General features: G+C 40.2%; 1 protein-coding gene across 8 annotated transcripts in view; it reads right to left on the bottom strand.

The window, feature by feature from the left end:
- LOC121453526 (adenomatous polyposis coli protein) overlaps positions 1 to 23,432 on the bottom strand; it is a 92,634-nt gene that overhangs the window by 11,618 nt on the left and 57,584 nt on the right. For 3 of the 8 annotated variants that reach the window (XM_041660385.1, XM_041660386.1, XM_041660390.1), the window contains 9 exons: positions 22,561 to 22,644; positions 17,417 to 17,521; positions 12,390 to 12,488; positions 9,713 to 10,091; positions 8,019 to 8,114; positions 6,565 to 6,618; positions 3,053 to 3,192; positions 1,899 to 1,976; positions 1,152 to 1,268 (listed from right to left, as the gene is read on the bottom strand). In XM_041660385.1, coding sequence (XP_041516319.1) covers positions 1,152 to 1,268; positions 1,899 to 1,976; positions 3,053 to 3,192; positions 6,565 to 6,618; positions 8,019 to 8,114; positions 9,713 to 10,091; positions 12,390 to 12,488; positions 17,417 to 17,521; positions 22,561 to 22,644 — 1,152 coding nt within the window. The remainder of the gene's footprint in view (positions 1 to 1,151; positions 1,269 to 1,898; positions 1,977 to 3,052; positions 3,193 to 6,564; positions 6,619 to 8,018; positions 8,115 to 9,712; positions 10,092 to 12,389; positions 12,489 to 17,416; positions 17,522 to 22,560; positions 22,645 to 23,432) is intronic. The other 5 variants (XM_041660392.1, XM_041660393.1, XM_041660387.1 and 2 more) reach the window with 3 other exon arrangements.

Raw genomic sequence — 23,432 nt, forward strand, 5'->3', positions numbered from 1 at the left:
ATATCAGGAGGATAACAGAAACTCAATTAAAACACCTTCATATACTGTGTATGTATATGGAAGGATATCTAAGTACTAAATGGCAACACACTGCAGAGAAGGTTATATAATATTCTATTTGTATTAAAAACAAATATATGTATTCCTATGCTGTTGGTTAAAAATAATGTAACTTCTGAAAAGTACTAGAATATGTACAAATTCTTAAAATTCCTAAAGAAACAAAGTTATTATGAAAATGCCCAAGCTCCCTAATATAAAAAAATGTAACTGCCACAGATACACTTTGATACACAATTAATGTATCTGGTTATAATTGGTCACATTCCAGAGTCAGTGTTTCTTTTTATGATACCATCAAGGAATCTTCATTAGAAATGTATTTGTTCCTATTAGGACAAGAAGCACTTCAGACAATACAGATGCAATACAGTACTCTAAAAAGAAGGCTACAGCAGTCTGAATTTAATACAAATACCTCACAAAGGGGACAATATTGTAGGAGAATAATATAGACAATGTAGAGAGAAAACACCAGAAACAAAAACTAGGTTCTGAACACAGTCTGAATTATTTTACTTGGAGTCTGACATTAGTTTTTGTTCCTGTAGGAAAATGTTAAAGAATAGAATGGCTGGGTAGTTTGGAAGGTGTATGTTTAACATAAATCCTGTCCCAATGTTTCCCTAAGCGCTCACACACACTTTCACATTCCCAACAATAGTACAGAATGCCTCCAGTGGCTCAACTACCTTGACATGTGGCTTACTTTTTAACATTAATCCAGTATGGTATGCATAATAGCATCTCACTGTAGTTTAACAACGAATGATGTCCTGTACCCTTTTCAGCATGCAGTGGCTAATCACCTGTTAGCTGTTTAGCAGTATCTTTCTATAGAACCTACATGCATTTAAACAAGGCTGTGTGTGCCTGTGTATGATGAATACACAAGTGTCTGTGTGAGCTGTGAGAGAATAGGTGTGTGCACGCCACCATGTGAAAGTCAAGGAGGGCAGCCTCTGATGTTGGGTCTTGCCTCCCTCCTTGTTTCAGACAGGGTCTCTCTGGTGGTTTACACCTTTAATCCAGCACTAGGCAGGCAGAGGCAGGTGGATTACCTAGTACAGTACTGAACATTTAAAAGTTACCTTTTTAACTTCCAAAGCACATTCCATCAATGCTTTCACACTTCCAACTTCTCGCAATGTCTTTTTGCTATTTACATCTGCTCGCCAAGACAAATTCCTCAAAACACTTGCAATAACCTGCAAATAATCAGGTTTAGAATAATTTGCATACCTTTTTGTTTCTAAAGCCAGAGGTAAGAATAGGAATCTATTACAAGTTAAATACATCTTATCTAAAAAGCTTGGCAATGTAAGTGTTTAGATTTTAAAATTGGCTTTTTGAATATATTAGTACATGTGTGACATTCCCTGGGTATAAGATTACATTCCATATATATGTACCATACATGTTTAACCCAAAGGCAACTTTATGTAGTATAGTGCACTGATCAGTTCCACAACACAGATTTTCCACACATGGTGTCATGTAAGCAGCATACAAATAGTTTCACATTTATAATTAGGAATGCTCCAGCTACATTATCAAAGCATGGCATTTACATGTCTCGAAAGGTCATAAATGAAAACCACTAATTTAAATATGATTGATTATAATAATAAAAATAGGAATTTTCTGCCTATAGCAAATTTCTCATATATGTTACGGGGATGTCAAAAGGAATTAGTTCAACATAAATATTTTCCTTTACTTTAGTGTTAATGGAACCATACTTTAACGTAAACCACTAAATACTGAGCTAAAGTTTAATATAAATCAGTACATTAACCATTACTATCCAGGAAAACACTAGAAATTCTAAGCAGTACCTGCTGTAAGTCTTCACTTTCAGATTTCAGCTGGGCCACGAGTGCTCTCATGCAGCCTTTCATAGAACACAGCGTAGCCTGCAACGGGAGACGCGGAGCAGCAGCATTAGTGAGACGGCCTCAGCTGGCTTCTTTCTAGCTACTGAATTTCAAAGCTGGTTCTTACTTAAATTATAAATGTTATTTCACCTATACAAGACCCAGAACAAAACTACCTAGATGGAAGACAGATGCCTCCCATTTCTGTTATCTATCTTTTACCTAACTGGAAAAGCCAAACAAAGCCCTGAGAAACAATAAGGCAGAGCATGGTGCTGTACTGTCTGTCGTGGTAGCTTATGCTTTCTCCTGGAACAGTGCTTTGGAAATTACTCTTTCCTCCAGTACTGCTGGTCTGCACTGTCTAGGTGGATGAACCACCATTTTTTGCTACATGCCCAGTACGAGGAACAATGCTGCTGGAGCAGCTATGTAAATTCAGCACAGCAGTCTAAGGTCAGGTGCACTTTTGCTTTGTTTAGGCAAAAGACAACCTACTAAGCTAGGATGTGCAGCAGTGAGAAAGAACCTACTAAGCTGGGGTGTGCAGTACTGAGGAAGGACCTACTAAGCTGGGGTGTGCAGTACTGAGGAAGGACCTACTAAGCTGGGGTGTGCAGTACTGAGGAAGGACCTACTAAGCTGGGGTGTGCAGTACTGAGGAAGGACCTACTAAGCTGGGGTGTGCAGTACTGAGGAAGGACCTACTAAGCTGGGGTGTGCAGTACTGAGGAAGGACCTGCTAAGCTGGGGTGTGCAGCAGTGAGGAAGGACTTTTTTTTTTTTTTTTTTTTTTTTTTTTTTGGTTTTTCGAGACAGGGTTTCTCTGTGGTTTTGGAGCCTGTCCTGGAACTAGATCTTGTAGACCAGACTGGTCTCGAACTCACAGAGATCTGCCTACCTCTGCCTCCCGAGTGCTGGGATTAAAGGCGTGCGCCACCATCGCCCGGCTGAGGAAGGACTTTTATCAGCCATTGCTCAACTGGGGTGGGGTGGGAGACACCAAAAACTCAGAAGAAATTCTTTGCTTCTTTAGTTCAAAAAGTTGTTTTTATGAAAATAAATTGACTCGTAATTGAGTTACCTTAAGAAGTAAATCTTATAAAAAGACATACCTTGTTGGCAACATCTCCAAAGGTCAAGTTTGTCAAAGCCATTCCAGCATACCGTCTTAAAGTAATACTGTAGTGGTCATTAGTAAGCCCATACATCTCACAGTCCACCTGTAACAACTCTGCAATGGCCTGCAGTCCCCCTAATTAACAAGGGTAAAAGGAAAAACATAATAATCTAGAATCAAATAAATTGGTATAATTTGGCAGCTTAAAAACCAGGGGGAAATCTCAAAGAATGAGACTACATGATTTAAATAAATTTCCCTTTAGAATGAAAAAGCCACAAAACTGCTATAAACAATCTCTTTGTAATATAAAGTACAACCGACACAATTCCACTTCCTGCCAGTGTCTCCACCCTCCAGCCTCTAGCTTCACTGAATGACACCACCACTGTTTTCTGCTCACTGACATACACTGTGCCTTGGCAACAATGGAGGCTATCTGCTATAACATGGGTCTTCCTAAGCCTGATGGAAAAATTAACTTATTGCTAGTGTAAGGGCTTTAAAACTACTTTCCATTGTCATTTACTGTGGCCTAATACTTTTTTTGAAGTGTCAAATAAGTATCCTTCAGAATAATGAAACTTTTAAATGAAATTGTGCATGAAGTAAAACTTATTTCATATAAAGAACAATCTATTCAACCAACTATAAAGTTTCTTTACAAAATAGTCTTACTTCCCGTGGCTACTACAACATATCATCCATACCAAGACTCAGTATTTTCCTCCTTCCTAATACTCAACTAGCAGATATGCTAAGTAATGCTCACAATGGCCAACACTAGGGAGGAAAGGAGAAACATAAAAGGGGAGGAAAGGGAAGACAACAAAGGAACGAGCTATAAACAAGTGAAGTGAAGCGGTGAGGACAAGAATAAAAGGAAGGTAAAAAGCACATGGACTATTAAAGGGTTGTTGAGCAGCATGAAAAAATCAGCAGAAGAATTTGTAGACTCACAAAATGAAGTTCAATGTTGAGCTTTAAACTGTAAGATAAGGTATCTTAATTACAGGAGGATTCATGCAGATCTTTATGACAAGAAGAGATGACAGGCAATTCTCTGAACACTGGCAAGCAAATTAATTTGTATAAAGAAAATCTAAACCATATTTATGAAGATTTCCCTCCATCTATTTGCAATAATGGGTTAAGTAGTGAGTGAAACAAATCCAGTCACTGTCTTCACAAAACTTATGAGTGGTGTGCAGCACCCAGATCTGCAGTGGAGAAGGCCCCACGGAAAGGTCTGAGAAACCAAGTTTAAGGTGAACTTTAATGGATGACTGAGAATCTAACAAGGGCAGAGCAAGGAAGAGAAAGAATTAGTCTAGGTAGGATAAACAGTGTGTGTAAGGGCCCAACAAGGAGGAGGCCACCAACTGAAGCCACAACAATGAGCAGATCAGGATGTTAGGAAGAGGAGTAGAATTAGAGGCACATTATAAATAAAGTATGAGTGCAAGGTGCAAAATGGCTTATGACTGGAAGTAGTACAAAATATGCAGAACCAGAGAGACAATGGTGCCTCGCTTCACAATGAGAAATAGCAATTACACACACACACACACACACACACACACACACACACACACACACACAGCTGTTGTTTTTGAGACATGGTCTCACTATGCATTCCGATAGACCTGGAAGGAACTCCCTACATAGAATAGACCAGCCTTGAACTCAGAGATAAACCTTCATCTGCTTCCCAAGCACTTGGTGTGTGCCACCATGCCTGGCTTGAGATATACTCAAGAATTAGGATTAAAGTGCTCCTTTACTAAATGTGGGAGATACCAATGCAGTCACGGATGATTTTCCTAAGATTTTGATTTGAGCAAGTGGTTTATTAGAATGCCAGAAGGAAATCTGGAAGAGACAGATTTTGGGATGAAGGTAACAATTTCCATTTGTGAGAGTTCAGTTGGAAGTGTCTAGAATACCATATAAAGGAAGATGCCAGGTAAGTAGAATGAAAACATATCCAAAGGGTTTGGTGGTAGAGTGTTTGCCTAACACACATAAAACTTGGGAGGGAAAAGTTAGATTGACACGTGAATCAGAGAACACTGGCTGAATAGTGACTAACACAGTAAAAGATGGAGCACAAGGACAGAGAAGGAGAGCCTAAGGCCAGGCTCCAACGAAGGCTAGTATTTTGTAGAGTTGAGTAAAGAAGAAGGAGACAGCAACATAACTGATATTTTGATACAAGATACTAGGGAGTCACTAAAGACCTGAAGACTGTGGCACTGGATGCCGATGTAGAGTACTGTGAAGCAGGGTCTTAGTACCAAGGTAAAACACACTATGCTCTATTTTTGCATGAAGTCTTGCCTAGTGTAGTATCTGTATTATTTTGTAAGAAAGATAAAATGGTCTAAAGAAGGTGCTATGAAGGCCTTCAATTGTCAGGGAATTCTCCTATCCATAAATATCAATTTTAGGATTTGATTTTAAACAAAAATTAAAGATATACTGTATGTCAACAATTCTAGAAAGACTATAACTGATTGAAAAAAAATTAGTAAAACTTGGAAGATTAGATAAAAGAGATTCCTTTATAATTTTAGGCAAGTAAAAAGAAAAAAAATCAGTGAATTCTGAGGCAAAGATATAATTCACAGGTTAAAACTATAAAAAGATTCACTGAAATATGATGCAAATTCATAAGCAGCAGAAAAATGAGTATGTCTCAATGCAGAAGTGAATATACCCTCCTGCACTGGTGTCTAGATGGGCTCACTATTGATAGTGTCTATGCAGAGGTCTAGAATGAGCTCACTATTAAATGATAGGACGTTCAATTGCCTTACAGACAAGGAAGAGCAAGGAAGAGCCAATTGCTTCAAGAGATATTGAATAGACTCACAGTCACACTAAAACAAGATAATAGGACATTTAATTTTTAAAAGTACAGAATTTTTTTTTATCATTAGCTTAGACAGCCATCATTAGCCTGAGATAGTCTCTCTAAAGTAAGTATTGGGGTCCACATCAATATTCTGTAGACTGATACCCCAATTTGACAACCATAAGCATCACTCAGACTATGTTTAATTCCTGGGGTCCTACTCTGGGGAGTCTGTTTGCTATGGGCTGGAAAATCTATCTGGCCTGGCAAGTGCCTCTGCTGACTGTTATGATCTAGAAGTGTTGTGAAATATTAATGTAAATAAATCATATTTTTTACTGGAAGCCATGGATATCTTAATCATTTGAAAATTCCAGTGTCTATCAAACTTTCTTGGGCAGGCAGATCGTCACATACTACACGTGACAGTGCTCATGACTAGGCCTAAGAGTTGTCCTCATCTGACTGGGGCTGACACTTTCCCTAGTCCTTACGGCCAGATCCTCTGCTATCTTATACTCCCTGCCTGTGACACAGAGACCTTAACTCTTCTTTTGCCCCAGTACAAATCTGAAGGCGAGGAGTGAGAGGAAGGTAACCCTGTGGCTATGTCCCCGCAGTCACACCCCAGAGCCCCTCCTGCTCCTCACCTGAGAGCCCCTGACCTAGCTCCTGTGGTGAAATGCCCCCGGTAGCCTTCCTACCTGAAGAAGAAGAGGAACAAATACTGAGTCTAAGTTTTATTCTGAAATTCAGATAATTAATGTGTCAGTCCTAGTCTATAGTTCATTGGAACATATGAACATTTATAGAAAAATCTTTGCAATATCTTAAAACTGTGTTTTCCTGTTGTTAGTTTTATACCTTTTCATAATTATTGGCATTAGGAAAAAAAGTCATAAATGCTGAGATTGTACTGAAATGGGAAAACCCATAAGATTAAATGAAGTTTCACAGGACACTGGAAAGAGGACCAGATGGGCCTGTGGGAAGAAAAGCATGGCTGGAGAGCAGGCCTCAAGCCACGGAGCACAGAGTTCTCCTGAGTGATGACTCTGAAGGAGATAGCACTCACGTTCTGCAGTGCAGTTTGTAGTCAAGAGTCTCACAACTGTACCACTTTTATAGTAAATGATGAATAACAATGACAGGGTGCTAAGAATACAATGCAGGGGCTGGAATGCAATAACAAAAATAGCACAAAAGCATGGGCACAGCTATGCCAAGACAGAAACTCAGTGTATGGTTCTTGCATGTGGCATGACTACAGAAATCCAGTTTACAGTGATGGCTCAGCATGACATGCTTTATAAACATGTATAAAATAAATCTAGAAATTAAAGAAACTGTTACATGAAAAAATGGGTACTCAATGGTCACAAAGGGTTTAGAGGATGTGATAATATGTATATAAGGGAGTTATTTCTCCAAAATTAATGCAATATTTCTAACTTCAATTGGAACATATCTTTCTACATATGCTAGTTTCAAGAAAAACCAGTAAAATACTGATAACCATTAAGATTAATTAAAGTCCTAATAACTCTTCTTCCTGGTGTTCATCTAAAGTCACGGATAGATTGCAAGAACACTGATCCCCTCCCCTACAACCAAGACAGGGTTTCTCCATGTAGTCCTGGCTGTCCTGGAACTCACTATGTAGACCAGGCTGTTCTTAATCTAGAGATCCACCTGCCTCTGCCTCCCAAGTGCTGGGATTAAAGACATGCACCACCACTGACTGGCTAAGAACAATGACGTTTTAACAAATAATTCAAATAATTCCTCTTCATCAGAGGTGACACAGGATCTCTTTGGGTAACAGGGACAGGGGTGGTCCACTTAGTAATTTTTCCAAACTTTAGTTAAGATTTTAAAAACTGAAGTTGGTTTATAAGAAGGTAGACATTTCTATGATTCAGGACCCATTTTCCCATGGAGACCTGGGTACAGTGGTTTTTCGTTTTTTCCTATATGGATGGAAGTTAGTAGCCTTACATTATATCAACTTATCATCTGTATTTATTCCAATGATGAATTTCTATAGTTGTTTTAAAGATTCAGCAGCATTTACTTATGGCATTAAGAAACCTTTTTATCTTACCAAGTTCATTCATTGCATGTCTATGCTCTTCATCAAATGAAAGCTTCATGAGAACACACACAGCAGGACAGATTTGATGTTCAACAGGAGCTGGCACTGAAAAATAAATTTACCTAAGCCATAATATTTTGTTATTATAGAAGAGATGCTATTACACTTCTAAAATGTGCCGGGGTTATTAATATGTCCCTAAGGTTGGCAGATCAGCAAGTACTTGCTGAATGATGAACAAACACCACAGTAGTGGAACACGACACAGCATGTTCACTTGCCTGCTGTAACCAAGCCTGTAAGACTGGGTCTCCCGTAGGTTTTGCTATAGCTCATATGTGTAATCATTTTAAATGATGACTACATGAAAAACTAAACACACTTTGGTATAATACTGTTGGATTTTGTTTCTAATTTCAGTGTAAACAACTACGATGGCTATGGATTAAAAGCATATGGTCGCATACAAATGTGATACCTAGCACAAAGTTTCCTATACAGACAGATACATAATACAAATGTAAAGAAAAGGGTATCTGAAATAAAGTGTAAAATGCACTTACATCTTTAATATTATATGCAAGGTCTCAAGTCAGTATTTGACACAAAGTATTTTTAAACTATTTTTTCAGAAGCAATAATATGACTTATTAAATAATTGTGAGTACTCCTCCCCCATCAAGAAAGGAATGTTCTCTAAACAAAGTGTCTATTGGCTCTCACCTCTCACTCCAAGTCTCCCTAAGTGAATTAAAAAAAAAAATTATCCTTGCTCCTTGCCTTATACATTCTTAAGATTTGAAATAATCTTTATATTAAGCTTAGAAAAATTCTGCTATATAGGTTCAAGGACATACGCAAGTGTTTTTAGCTTAAACATCAATTTCGTTTACAAATGGAGACGATACACCTTTCCTTTGCTCCTACTCCATAAAGGCTGCTGTGAGGACCAAGAAACAGCAGGTAGAGTGTGTCCAGTGTATGTGACGTACAATGTAGAAGACTATGGCTGGGTTGCTAAAAACTGAAGGAAATTACGTAAAAATAACTTTCCTGAGCTCCATTCAAAGGGCAACCTAGCTGCTCACATTGATTTTAGCTCTACCAAGAATTTTTTTCTTTTTGTGGTTCTTTGAAACAGGGTCCCATGACAAAGGCTGACTCTTAACTCTGTACAGTCCAAGAAGACCTTGAACTCCTGATCCTCTTGTCTCCATCTCTCAAATGCTGAGATTACACACATGAGCCATCAAAGCAGCTAGCTTTAAGTTTTAATTACAAGTGTCTTTTGGTTTGTTCTTGAAAGCCTGCCTGGAGGTTCTAGCAGGGACTGCTGCTACTCATATACCCCTGACTGAATGATGGTCCTCCTCTTCTGGGAAAAGCTGTCCTCTTTAACTGTGTCCTCAGTTTTGGGGAAGCAATAAAGCAGTGAGGGAGGAAGGGAACGCCTGCCCAGACAGATCACCCTCACAACTGATTTGCTTGTTCTGTTTTGATTGCTCAGTAGTGCATATAACATTTTCCTTCACTAAAGTTTTAGGGAAATGCAGATTTAAGCCTTTAATGTGTTAGCAGCAATAGCTAGCTAATACAAATCCTTTCTATTCATAAAGACAGCATACTAACTACAACGAGTTTCTAACCTGTAACTTACATATGCTTTGAAACATGCAATGTGATGTACACTACAGACAACATACTTGGATTTTTGTCCTGGTCCATGCCTTGTTCATGGGCTTCCTGCCACTCCCAACAGGTTTCACAGTAAGCTCGTATCTGTTCCAAAAGATGAAGGACTCGGATTTCACGCCTGCCTCTCTTGTCGTCAGGCTGTGAGTGAATGATGTTGTGGAGAGCTGCACTGGCCCTGGCCCGAGCCTCTTTACTGCCCCGGGAATTTCCCAACAATACAGAGTCTTTGTCATTGCCATGTAAAAGCTGGATGAGGAGAGGAAGACATCCAGACTGCCGCATGGATATACAGCTGTCTTGGGAGCTAGACATAGCTAGCAAAGTTCGTGACATATCGTCCTTATCATGGGTACCAAGCATTGACAACAATGAATACACCATTTCCACCTGTGGGCCAAATGAGTTTAGAAACAAAATTATGACTTTGATACCCAAAAGCCAGATCTAATGAAGTGATGAATGGGATTATTTACTAAATTCATTAAAAATTTAAACAAAACAAAATTAAATAAAAAAAACTTCTGGATGAAGTGATGAGTGCTATTTCAAAATAACATCCACAATTGGTTTATATGACTAAGTGATAATATTGCAGACTGCTGAAAAAAATAGGTTCTTACAGTACTGAAATTGCTACATGCCTGCATCAGCTAAAGCTAACTGTTACATGAATGAAAATAATTTTTTTCTCACATACCCATTCATTCTCATTCTCTCTTCCTTCCTTCCTTCCTTCCTTTCTCTCTCTCTCTCTCTTTCTCTCTCTATGGAATGTGTTTATTAAATTCTTTATATAATTTAAAACTTCATTTTACTTCTAAGCAATAGAAAACATTTTGTAGCAATTATAATCTACTAAATTCTAATTCTCCGCAATCATTACATTTCATCAGGCTTATAATTACAACATTCAAACGTATATGATCTGTTATCATCTAAAATTATTTTGTCATAAAAAGACAAATGCCACAAACACATAGGAAGTGACAAAGCCAAGAACTGTCATCATTTTCCTTTTAGAAAGCAACTGGTAAGCATTGGTTGCTTACAGTAAGCTGGAAGGATGAACTGAGAAGGACACTAGAAATAGAAAACCAGCATCCAGTTAGCATGGGTCGCTATTAGCTTCCCTTCAAAGTTAGAGGATATTCCATAAGAGAGGGTATGAGATGCAGAAAGCATCATCTGAGTAAGTCAGTAATCCACAAGGATACGTATTTTTGGTCTTAACAACAGTGTTGGAAGAGTGTTAGGGGCATCTTGTAGGTGCTGCATAACATTGTATAGTGTAACCAAGAATGACCTAGCTATGCTGCTTACTGCAAAACGCTGCTCAGAAGTGTATCACAGTTCCTAGAGGTGCTAGCTCTATTATGGCAGTGACAGGGCTGGGGATAATGTGTTTTCATCAGACCTAGGTTCCAAGTTTGGCTCCAGCACTTTTAAGCAAGCTATGTGGTATTAGTTAATTTATTTGATGTCTCTTGAGCATAAGCTCTCTGCATTTTCTCCACTGCAAATTGGAAGGATTTACATTATACAGAAAACTACATAAAATAATAGTCTGGCATTCAAATTGTATAGCAAAGCCTGAATATTATTATGCACGTATCACTTCTAAAGGAAACGCAGTATGAATGCCAACGTCCATGTGCCAAGAGCCAATATTGTGTTGATGCTGAATCAATCTCGTCAGCTTCAGACTAATGGCCTGAAGCAGATTCTTTCTTTCCAATTTCTTCCTTAGAGGGATAAGAATACAAGTGTTTGAGTGAACTGGTGATGTAGAGGCAACTCCTTACTGGCACACCTCAGAGAGGTCCTAAATACAAACTATTGTGGATTAGCATTAATGAGTCAAATTTATTTCTTTAATTTTTATTGTTTCTTCTAAATGAATTGAGTCCAGAGCCTTGGACATACTAGGCAAGCATTCTACCAATGACTTATGTTCCTATCCCTAAAATTCATTTCTTAAATTAACGTTAGTTTTTTCAGTGTTTCCTAAGCACTGCCAGAGAACACAGAGTAGGCTATGAAGACAATGCCCTGCACTTCTGACTGAAAACATGTTGCTCAGAATGTCATTTTAGTAAAACACTAAAGTGATTTTCTTCTCACACTCTCCCCTAACCTTAAAATATTTGCAGTACTGGCTAATGCTCAATTTCAATGATTTTCCATCCATTTCAATAAACATTCGTTAACATCATGTGCAGATCCTGTGAGATGCTGAAGACAGAGGACAACAATCTGTTTTCCAAGAGCAAGTTTCAAGCCAACTGTTATGAGAGGACACAGGCCAGTGGCTAAGAGGACGTTAGGGATTAAGAAAATGTCTTCTGGAGATGCAGGGCTCAGAGTCCCGAGCCATGGAAAGACGGTGACAGCCCTTCGCAAAAAGTGTTAGGTGCCGCCACAGGCAAGGCACAGGGTGCTGAAGCAGTCAGTTTGGCTGGGGCTTTGGATGCTTGCAGGTAAATGGATAATGAGCTGAACAAGAAATTAACAGGCATCTAATTCGAGAGTTTTTATAATTCTCATTTTCTCGTTTATGTTTCTTTGTATAAAAACATTATTTTCCCAGGAGACTGAGTCAAAATCTTTAGAGAACAGAATGCCCATGACGACTGTCTTAGCAAAGCATGCCTAGCCTCGACAAGAGGACTTGTTCTCTGCTGTTACCTTGGTCCCCAGATGACTCGTCAGCCTTCGAGGAGCAGAGTGTGTGCTGCTAGAACTCAGAACACTGGCTGTCTCATGATCCATTCGTGTAGCTGGACTCTAGAAATGGGGCAAATTACAGATAGTGTAATTTAGGTTACAAACACAGGCAACTCTAGCCTCACAGTTTAGAAAGGGCTCACTGGCATTCACAGGGAAAGAGGAAAAATAAAAACTTCAGCCTAACATAATGTAGCACCACAGCAGAGGACTGCACAGAATCCCAAAGGAAGAGAAGGAGCGATGACCTGCTGTGGACAATGAAAGCTGCATCTCAACACAACCAAGACAAACATGGAGAGCATGACGTATTCTAATGTGGACACAGGGTGGAGTGAATAATTATCTGGGGGGCTTTAAAAGATGTTATATTCAAGCTGTGGAGCCTGAACTTTAGGTGGCAGGCTAGCAAAATCAGAATTATATTTTAAAAAGAACAAAGGACATGATGGAAAACCTACAGGTGGCCAAGAGATTAGAACAAACTTTAGATATAAACCAACAAATTCATGGCCCTTATCTAGGCTCAAAGTCAAAGAAAGCATGATAGACACATTTATGAAACAACAGCGAATGAATCACAAGAGGCTATCCAGTGCTAGGGAGGAATCATTCGTTTCTTTGGAATATAATAATGACATCAGGTATGCATTCTGAAAAGCATTCTTAGCTTGGAAATGAACAGTAAAATATTTACGGAACAAATGACAGAACAGTCTTCGAAACAAAATGGGTAGCCCACGTGAATATGATCTGTATGGACCACTACTGTTCTGCCTTTGTGTCATCTGGAATCACCTGTGCACGACTTCTCCCAACTGTGCTGGAACTTTATCATACCCACAGGCGTTAACAAAGCTCTCCAAACAAACAAGGGGAACAAGCAGGGACTAGCCTGAGTAATTTACTTCTAGCCTTTCCTATCACTTAACTTTCTGAGGAAATAAACACAGATCAGAACATCCTCTTCCTAGCAAGGTTATCAGTTCTCCTTACAACCTCTAGTCATTCACTTAATTATTCATCAGGGACTGTGGTAAAGCATGAACTAGGTAGGATTTTTCTTTTTTAAACTGAGACAGGGTCCTAGTTTGTAGCTTTGGCTATCCTGGAACACACGTGTGTGCACAGTGACCTAGACATCTATGCAGAACACACGTGTGTGCACAGTGACCTAGACATCTATGCAGAGCACACACGTGTGCACAGTGACCTAGACATCTATGCAGAGCACACACACATGTGCACAGTGACCTAGACATCTATGCAGAGCACACGTGTGTGCACAGTGACCTAGACATTTATGCAGAGCACACACACACGTGTGCACAGTGACCTAGACCTCTATGCAGAGCACACACGTGTGCACAGAGAACTGTCTCACTGGTCTTCCTTTGCCCACTCTGAAGTATCTTTAAATAGCCGATGTAAATATCTATATATTTTTACTTTTTTTTTTTTTGCTTTTTATAAATGTTTGAAAATAAGATAATCTTGACTTTTTTGCTGTTGTTCTGAGACAGGATCTGTTGTAACCCAGACTGGCCTCTAACTGTCTCTGCAGCCAAAGGTAGCCACGAACTCCTGATTTTACTGTTCCTACCTTCCATATTTGAGACAGTGTTCTCTGTATTGCCCTGCCTGTCCTAGAACTCACTGCTCAGCCCATCTTGACTTTCTAAAGGTCAAGTTCCCCACTGAGGACTAGCTTTCCTAGTCCTCAATTTCCTAGTTCTGCAATTGGTAAGGGAGAAAAGCACCAATAGTCCTACCCAGCTGTGATGCCGAGGAACCACAACAAAAACCAGCATGGTAAGGGAGCTGGCAGGTGGTGGTGCACACCTTTAGGCCCACTCAGAAGGCAGTGGTGGCAAATCTCTGAGTTTGAGGTCAGCCTGGTCTATAGAGCGAGTTTCAGGACAGCCGGAGTTACACAGAGAAACCCTGTCTCAAAACACAACACAACAAAAGATATTCCTAAGGGTGCAGAGTGGCACTCATAGCTTGGTGGTAACCAACAGTAACAGGACTTAAGACCTGGTAAACAGGAGGGAAATGAAATCATGCTTGGAACTGGAAACCTAGCCCACTATCCAGGGCAAGTGAGATCATGGGCCTAAGAGGAGAGCATCACCAATAACTGATTAAGCCAGTGTACTTCCTAACTACACTCTTGGTACTTAGCCTCACACTGCAGATCAGTGTCGTTCCCCCTACAGCAAGGAAGTTTCTCTCTAAAATAGATGGAGACCATTACAGAAAAGTCAAAATGCAGAGAAAACCTGTATGGCAAATATATCTATGACACAACTCTTGTCCCTAAAGCACAGGGAACATCTCAGATGAGGAATCAAAAATTGTAAAAGTCAGGACCAGGAAATCTGCTGTGGACTGTGTCTCTTAGAAACGACAGGGACATTTTAGTCATGATGCTCAACAATATAGCTGCCTAAACAAGGTCTGAACGAGAACATCACTGAACAGATATGCTACTGTGGAAGGAGGAATATCTAGTGGGTGGGCTGGGGCGGGGACATGCCTAGACAAAGAACGACAGGCAACTAAAAATGCTGAGAGTCAAAGAATTAGTCTTCTTCAGGTACGAGTCCTTTAACTGGTAATCCAATACCAAGTGGTCAGTCAGCTCTGCAGTTATGTACATTCAAGCAATACTAAACAGACTCAACAGGTTCTATCTATAGATTTATGTGTTATATATATGCACAATGCAGTAATAACAAAGAAGAGGTCATGAATTTGAGGGGAGGGCACATATAGATGAATACTGGAGAGACTGAAGGGCTTTTAGAAAGGGAAGGGAAAATGATGCAATTATATTTTAATTTAAGAAAGGGAAAAGTAAAAAAATAATCTCTCTTGTCAAAATCTTAATTAAATCATTTAACATGTATGAGTGTGTTGTGGAATAACAGGTTACATTTATTGATGCTGTGGAATATCTGTTTAACAATGCAAAAATGTGTTGCATTCTTTTATGTTGCATTTGTTTAACTCTGTGAAGCTGTGCTACTTTGCCTGTCTAAAACACCTGATTGGTCTAATAACGAGATGAACAGCCAATAGCTAGATAGGAGACAGGAATAGGTGGGACTGGTGGGCAGACAATAAATAGGGGAAATCTAGGGAAGAGAGTAAGAAACGAGAAAAGGAGCCAGGGCCCCACCACACAGCTACACAGCCAGACACAGAGTAAGAAGGAAAGAAAGTTCTATAAAATAGAGAAAGGTAAAAGGCCCAAGAGGCAAAATGTAGTTAAAGAGAAACAGGATAGAAATCTGGTTAGAAACTAGCCAAGCTACAGCAGGGCATTCATAAGCAAGAATACATCTCCATGTATTTATTTGGGAGCTGGGTAGCGGGCCCCCAAAGAATAAAACAAAAACAAAACCAACTATATGGGTGTTTTGTCTGTATGTATGTCTGTCTGTGTTCTACATAAGTGTTTAATGCCCTTGGAAGCCAGAAAAGGACACTGGACCCCCTGGGAATGGAGTGAGCCTTCATGTGGGTTCTAGGACTTGAACCTCAGATCCTCTGGGCAACTAATTGGTCAGTGCTGCTTATTGCTAAGCCATCTCTCCAGCACCTGATTGTGACTTCTGTTGTCTAACAATCCTGTTTTGATTTCTTCAAATACTAAAGTATTCTCATTCTTCTGAAACCTACTGATCCTTCTTTTGTGGTTTTCTCACCCATTTCATCATAAAAATTTCCTTTTCATCCCCCCTCCCAGATTTTTGAGACAGGGTTTCTCTGTAGCTTTGGAGCCTGTTCCAGAACTAGCTCTTGTAGACCAGGCTGGCCTCAAACCCAAAGAGATCCGCCTGCTTCTGCCTTCCGAGTGCTGTCCTTTTAATCGTTTTATCTTGCAACAGTCTCCATTTCTGATATTTAGCATAATCAACCTAGAGCTGGTTTTTCTATAGTACCACAGAGACCTAACTAGTATAGATAGCTTCCACCAGATGAGTAATACTGAAGTCTGAACTGTCCAATTAAATTGAACTCTTCATCCTTCTGCAATGTAGGAATAGATAGTTCTCAAAAAAGAACTCAACCCTTCTATCTAACTCTCATTATTTTACCCTAATTTACCATCAAATAATTTTCCCGTATAGTGCTAATCAGTGATTTGGAATTAAGTATCTGTTTTAGCTCAGTAAAAGGAAATATCTTTAAACAGGAAACATCTGAAGCTTTATTTAATGAATTAGAATAGTGTCTCTCTCTCTCTCTCTCTCTCTCTCTCTCTCTCTCTCTCTCGTATAAATAATACCATCATAAGTAACCTAGAAAGACTAATCTTTTTTGTTGATAGTAGGAAAATTATCTTAAAGTCAGTTTGGTGAAATTCCATTTTAAAATATTTATTTACAACATAAAATGTCTTTTAAAGGAAACTTGAGAAATACAGGACACACCAATGAAAAGTTGTCATATTATTTTGATAAGCACTAACTGAAAATTGGTGACAATTTGTACAGATGGTAAAAATATAACACAGTAACAGCTAAACACGATGAACTATACAGCTTATTGTTTATATGCATCGCAGTAATCTTTTCCAGTTAAGATTTATTTCTAAATTTGTGTAATCGTGAAGTACATCAGAAAGTAAACACTATAAGGGTCTTTGCAATCATTATAAACCCAGAAACATGTCTTTGTACTGAGAGCCTCAGAGGAAAGCAGAACCATGCCAATGTAGCAACAGCAGGGTCAACCACACAGAACTGAACACTCTCCAAAACTATGCCCGCCACACACTGGAGACCAACGCAGAAACACGATCTGGAGCATAAGGATATTCCAGCAGACTCTGAAAGTATATTCAAATGTAGTAAGGAGAAAAGATAGGACTTTGACATTGAATGTAGAAACACATTCTAAGGAAACAGGAAGGACTTGTGGATCATTTACTTTTTAAATACTGAATCAATACAAAAATGAGACATGATGGTTCATACCTGGCTAGTACTAGAAGTTGCCATGTTGTTTTCTGCCATTCCTTGACCGTCATGCTGCCGTTCAACTTCATGGGAGGCAGACTCATGCTTGTTCTGAGAAGACCTCTGTTAACATGGAGTTAGCATAAATTATGTAGAAAAATGGAGTACACTTTTATAGCTCACAGCTTGTCTTTTTCTTCCAACCTCTTAACGAATCAATTATACAGGCTGACAAAAGACGAGAAGCACACGCTACACGTCCAGCCTCCAGCATGGCTTGCAGTAGACTATCCTGGTAAGTGGGAAGGGAAGCGTTCCCCTGAGCATTTGAGCTGCATAAGACAAAGGATTTTCTGAGCTCACAGAAACACATCCTCCACCAGATGTGCTTTCCTCACTATCAGGAATACAAGCAAATAACTGTCCTTTTCTGCAAGGTCACATGACTGTGGCATTTAATGGTGCTGCTGCAAATATAGCAGTTAGACTAACACCTAGGCTTACAATAGCTCCCGTGCAGACATTTTTTTACAGAGAATATGTGCACATCTGCAAAGGTCATAGGAAACCAAATGACAAGCTCTTCAAAACTGATATGTAAAACAGAAAACTTTGCTAATGTAGCCACTATCTGTTGTATGAAATAAAAGTGACATCGACCTAGTAAACATACCATAAAATTATTTTCGTTGCTACTTCATAACTGAAACTTTTCTACTATTACGAATTGTAATATAAATATTTGTGTTTTTCCAATGGCCCCAGGTGACCCCGGTCAAAGGGTTGTGACCTACAGGTTGAGAAGCACTGCTAAGCAGGGCTTAATGAGGTATTCTGGTATGAGTGCTGACGATCAGAACGCTGACAGGAAGGCAGACAACTGTGCTCTCTGGGTTCACAGGAGGAGCAAAGACTCTAAAGGAACCGTACTGGAGGCTAGCTGTGTTATATCTGGCAAAAAAACAAGGCTGCTTTCGACTGTATCCTGAAAAATGGAGTGAGACTTAATTCAAGGGTAACAAATTAAGTTGTTTGGTGGAGGAAATTTCAAGACAGCGTAACATACAGGCTGGGGCATGGTTTCACTCACTGTTCTTAGATTTACAGTGAAAGAGAACAAAAATATATGAAAAACGTGAAATCTATCAAACGAAGGAGCAGGCAGAGAGTCTGAAGTTGGATTAAAGATCAGTGTAGATAAATGTTTAAAATGTTAGAGGCTGGCACAATTATGAAATTCACATTCTCTTTGCAGGCAATACTCCACTCACTGAAGGCTCCAGCCTGTAAAAAAGTATAAACTCATAGGGAAGGGGGAAACTGAAATGAGAATGTCACCTTACTTGAAAACTACCATGGAAAATGTTTCTCAAGTTCTGCTGCCAAGGGGCACAGGGGCCACCCCAGATAAGGTAAGAACTGGCTAGACTACCCCTCACACTGGCCAGTTGGTCAGGGTTGCCCATGTGGTTTTGCAGGCATGCAACTTCAAGATTTATAGCTCATGAAAACTTGGACCAAGAGTCCAGGAAACTGCTGTGGACACGTGGCAGAGTAGAGTTCCTGCAAGGAGGCCCGAGAGCCCACTCGTGAGGCTGTGAAGTGATCCAGAGACGGCAGACTGTGAGGTGTCCTAAGGAGAGCTGCACGCGTGCAGCAGAAATACCCTAACAGAGGCTGCACAAGCTGCAGGAGGCAGAACTGGAGAGGCGGGGCAGCATCTGGAATCTGCCATGCTGGGCTTCCCACTTACTCTGGTTTGATCTTTCCTTGCTATCCTCCCAGTCCTTCATGTTGTAATGGGAATGTTTGCTATGTAGCTGAGGCTGGCCTTGAACTACTGATCTCCCTGCCTTTGCCTTCTGAGTGCTGGGTAACAGGAATGCATTACTGGCTTGGCAAATAAATAAATAAATACATACAATTCTGCTTAAGCAGTCAAGTGCCACAAAATGTATATATTAAGTGTTCAATTAAGTGATTTTCAATAAATTTACCAAGTAGCACCATAATTCCGTTTTAGAATATTTTTATCATTGCAATAAGCTTTGTCCAGTCCACCAATTGTATTACTGTGACACGGTATGTCACCTGTTAAGAATGTTACAATTGTTACTTTGTTTATGAAGTTAAGGAAGTACCCTAAGTCTCAAAGAGAGTGGGTTTTGAACCGTGTTAGAACTGATAAGACTATGGAGCGTTTAGAGAAGGACTAAGTGCACTTTGTGTTATGAGGCAGCCATGCCACCTGAGGGTTAGGGTGGAATCAATTAGGAGACAGGAAGACCTTTCCTGAAAGAGACGGTACCACTTAGGAGCTGGGGTTTCTGACTGACTAAAAAGGGGAAAAAGGAGAAAGCACAAGGCACCGGCATTCCCGTCTCCTTTTCCGGACTGCTGAAGTAGTCAGACCAGTCACTTCATGCCCTTGCTCCTAAGCCCTATCCAGCAAGACAGACTGTATATCCCAAACTCTTTCTCTTCATTTGCCTGTTTCTGCTATTTTGCCACAGCGATGTAGAAATAGCCAACAATGGCTCCAGGATATGGAGTACTACTCTAATGCTCCTCAGCTCACACAGTCCTTAGAAATAGATGAGGAGAAGGTGGCCAGCCGGTCAGGGTGTAGATGGGCTTCTGTTGTTCTGTTTGGTGACACAGGGTCTCACTGCAGCCCTGGCTGGCCTGGAACTCACTAGGTAGACCAGACTAGCTTCAAAGTCAGATTTGCCAGTCTCTGCCTCCTGAGTGTTGGGATTAACGGTATTTGCCACCAAACTCAACTGTTAATTGGGTTTTTGATATGTTGGATTTAAAGTCTTTGGCAAATCCTAAGTGGTAATACATGGTAGGAGCATGAATTAAGAATTAAGAATCTGGAGCTAAGGACAAGAAAAATAAATTGAACAGTATAAACCATTAAGTGAGATTGTCTAAGAAAGAGAAGACACAGAAAAAAAGCCTTAAGGGCTGCCTGTGATTGACGCTCAGCAAAGGAAATTTACAAGGGCCACAGAGCAATTCCCTTGCCCAGTCGACAGAGTCACACACTGCTCTTCATTGGGTGCAGTGGCCTAAGAAAGAAAGATACAGAGAAAAACAAAACAAAACAAAAAACCTTAAGGACTGCCTGTGACTGATGTTCAGATGAAGAAGTTTCTCTTTGTGCCCCGTCCCTTTACTTCCCCACGGACCCCAGACTGAAGCACACCTGCACTCTTGGATGACTGTCCTCAATTACAGTCTCTGCATACCAAGAGAGGCTATTGCTTGCTGACTTCTAGTAACCAGCGAAAGCTGTATTCCTATGGTTCTGTAAAACGGAAACAGTTTCCTGCCCTAGGTGATGGGCCTGAGAAGAAAGTATGTGTTTTTTGAGGCAGAGGCTCATGTAGTTTAGGCTAATCTTGAACTTGCTATGTAGCTGAGGCTTGGCCTTGAACTTCTGACCCCTCTGCCTCCTGAATGTTGGATGATATCACTGGCCTGGCAAACAAACAAAAGCGGTTTTGCTTAAGCACTTGAGTACCACAAAATATACACATTAAGTGTTCAATTGGAATGATTGCCAGTAAATTTACCAAGCATCACCAAAATCAAGTTGTAGAATATTTTTATCATTACAGTAAGTTCTCCCCTGCCTAGTTACATTCCATCCATATGACCACACAGCACCAGGCAGCAGCTCATCTACTTTGTCCTGTTTGGAGTTTTTGTTTGCGAGAGAGGGGCTCACTGACCAGGCTGGCCTTGAAACTTAATTCCTCTGCCACCCAAATGCTGGAATTAAAGGCGTGAGCCACCTCCACCATGTGGTGCACACACATACATGAAGGAAAAACACCCATACAACTAAAATAAAATTTAAAAAAGCAAGCGAGCTCCCAAAACTGCTACATATTTCAACATAGCTGCTTGCTGTTTGTTCCCCTATTCTATCCTGACAGAAAATAAGTTGCCCCGCCCCAAGGATAAGGCTCTTTGAATAGATTACAGTAAACCTATATAACTGAAACTGCAAATACTATATAAAAATTTACAATTATTTATCGTTAGCTGAAAACGTACTTAATGATGAAACTCCTGCTCTCCTCCAACCCTGTCTTTCAGCACGCTTCTGGAAGCAACACAAGTTGCTCTAAGAAACACAGCCCCTTCTGTGGTCACTGCAGCTGGCCTCGAAGTTAGAGGCCAGCCTGGTCTACAAGAGTGAGTTCCAGGATGACCAGGGATACACCACCAACAAAAAGAATGTATGTGCACTATGGACAAGCTTGCTACCAATGGAGGTCAGGAAAGAGCACAGATCCCCTAGAACTGGAGTTATAGATGGTTGTGAGCTACCAGGCAGGTACTGGGAATCTGATCTGGTTCTTCTGGAAAAGCAGCCAGGGCTCTAACTGCTGAGCCATTTCTCCATCCCCCTTACCTGCTTGTAAACAGCTCTTCAACTAATCTCATTTCAGCCCCTTTAACACTTACATTACAGCTGACCTGAACAGCCGGTCTCGGAACCCTTAAGGACTCCATGACACACGCTGTCATGGCTGTCGTACTCTCTGTAAGCTCTACCAGTTAGGTCTGGGCAACTCTGCCAAAGCCTCCACTTCACTTCTGTCACTTCCCCTGGTGTTTGTGACTGTTTCATTGAATGTTTTTACTACCATTTCTATAAGGATTGTGGGATAACTACAAGCAATAATGTTTGATCATTTTTTTAAAACTAGGAATTACATATAAGAAAAAGCCCACTTACAGGGTAATGATAGCCCAAGATGGTGATTTCATTCTAGAAACCGACAGCCGACGCTAAAGTGACTAAATTTTAACTGCTGAAAGGTATAACATGTTTCCAAGTTGGAGAGATGGCTCAGCAGTTAAGAGCACTGGCTGCTTTTCCAGAGAACCCTGGGTTCATTTCCCAGCACCCACATGGCAGCTAACAACTGTCTGTAACTCTAGTTCAAGGGTATCTGGCATCCTCAACATAGACAGACATATAGGCAAAACACCAACGCACATAAAAAAAATAAATGAACCTTTAAAAGAAAAGTCTCTCTCTAGAAGCTCCATTTCTCAATCGTGTTACGTTAATTACATGGGTTTCTTTTCTGGGAAGAGCTATAGACATCAACACATGAACAAAAGGGCAGTTTACTAACCTCTGCTTCAGCTGCTTGGGACTGTAAAAGCTGTCGTACACGAAGTATGTCCTTTTCTATTTGCTGAATTCTGGCTATTCTTCGCTAAAATAAAAGAAGAGAACAAATCAGAAACTCAATTATTTTTATGTGTCTGTGTGCACACCTGTGGAGCTGCCTTACATGTGTACTGGTAATAGTTTTATATAAAACACAACATAGCTGTAAAGAAAAAAACATTGGGGGCTGGAGAGATGGCTCAGAGGTTAAGAGCATTGCCTGCTCTTCCAAAGGTCCTGAGTTCAATTCCCAGCAACCACATGGTGGCTCACAACCATCTGTAATGGGATCTGGTGCCCTCTTCTGGCCTGCAGGCATACACACAGACAGAATATTGTATACATAATAAATAAATAAATATTTAAAAAAACCCATTGTTTTATATCAGGGTTTATTTAAATAGCAGAACTAACATACTTCAAATTTACTCCTGTTATAAGTCAATATTTTTAGAAGTTTCCTAAAGTACCTACTGCAACTAAACATTCCTTTTGTTTGGGACAGGGTCTCCTTAGTTAGTCCACTAAGGCTAGAAGGTGTGTGGTGAGGGTGGCCTCGAACTGTGTTCCTTTGGCCTTTGCTTTCCAAGGGGACATTGCTTTTATTTTATTTACAAGGACCACAACAATGGTACAGTCTTGCATTCACACTGAAGAAACCACTGAAACACAGTATGCTCACGTGTACACTATCTGTGGCTGCTGGGATTAAAGGCATGCGCCACACCAGGCTAGAAGCAGGCTCTAGTACAACCCAACAGGCACCTTTCCAGTCTTTGCTGACATGCTATGAGACCAGATGTCACGGATCAAAAACTGTAAGTAAATAACAAA

Source organism: Microtus oregoni, unplaced genomic scaffold (genome assembly GCF_018167655.1).
Source record: "Microtus oregoni isolate MIOR12 unplaced genomic scaffold, Mior012 000011F_ref0000422, whole genome shotgun sequence".
In the NCBI taxonomy this organism is placed as follows: Eukaryota; Metazoa; Chordata; class Mammalia; order Rodentia; family Cricetidae; genus Microtus; species Microtus oregoni.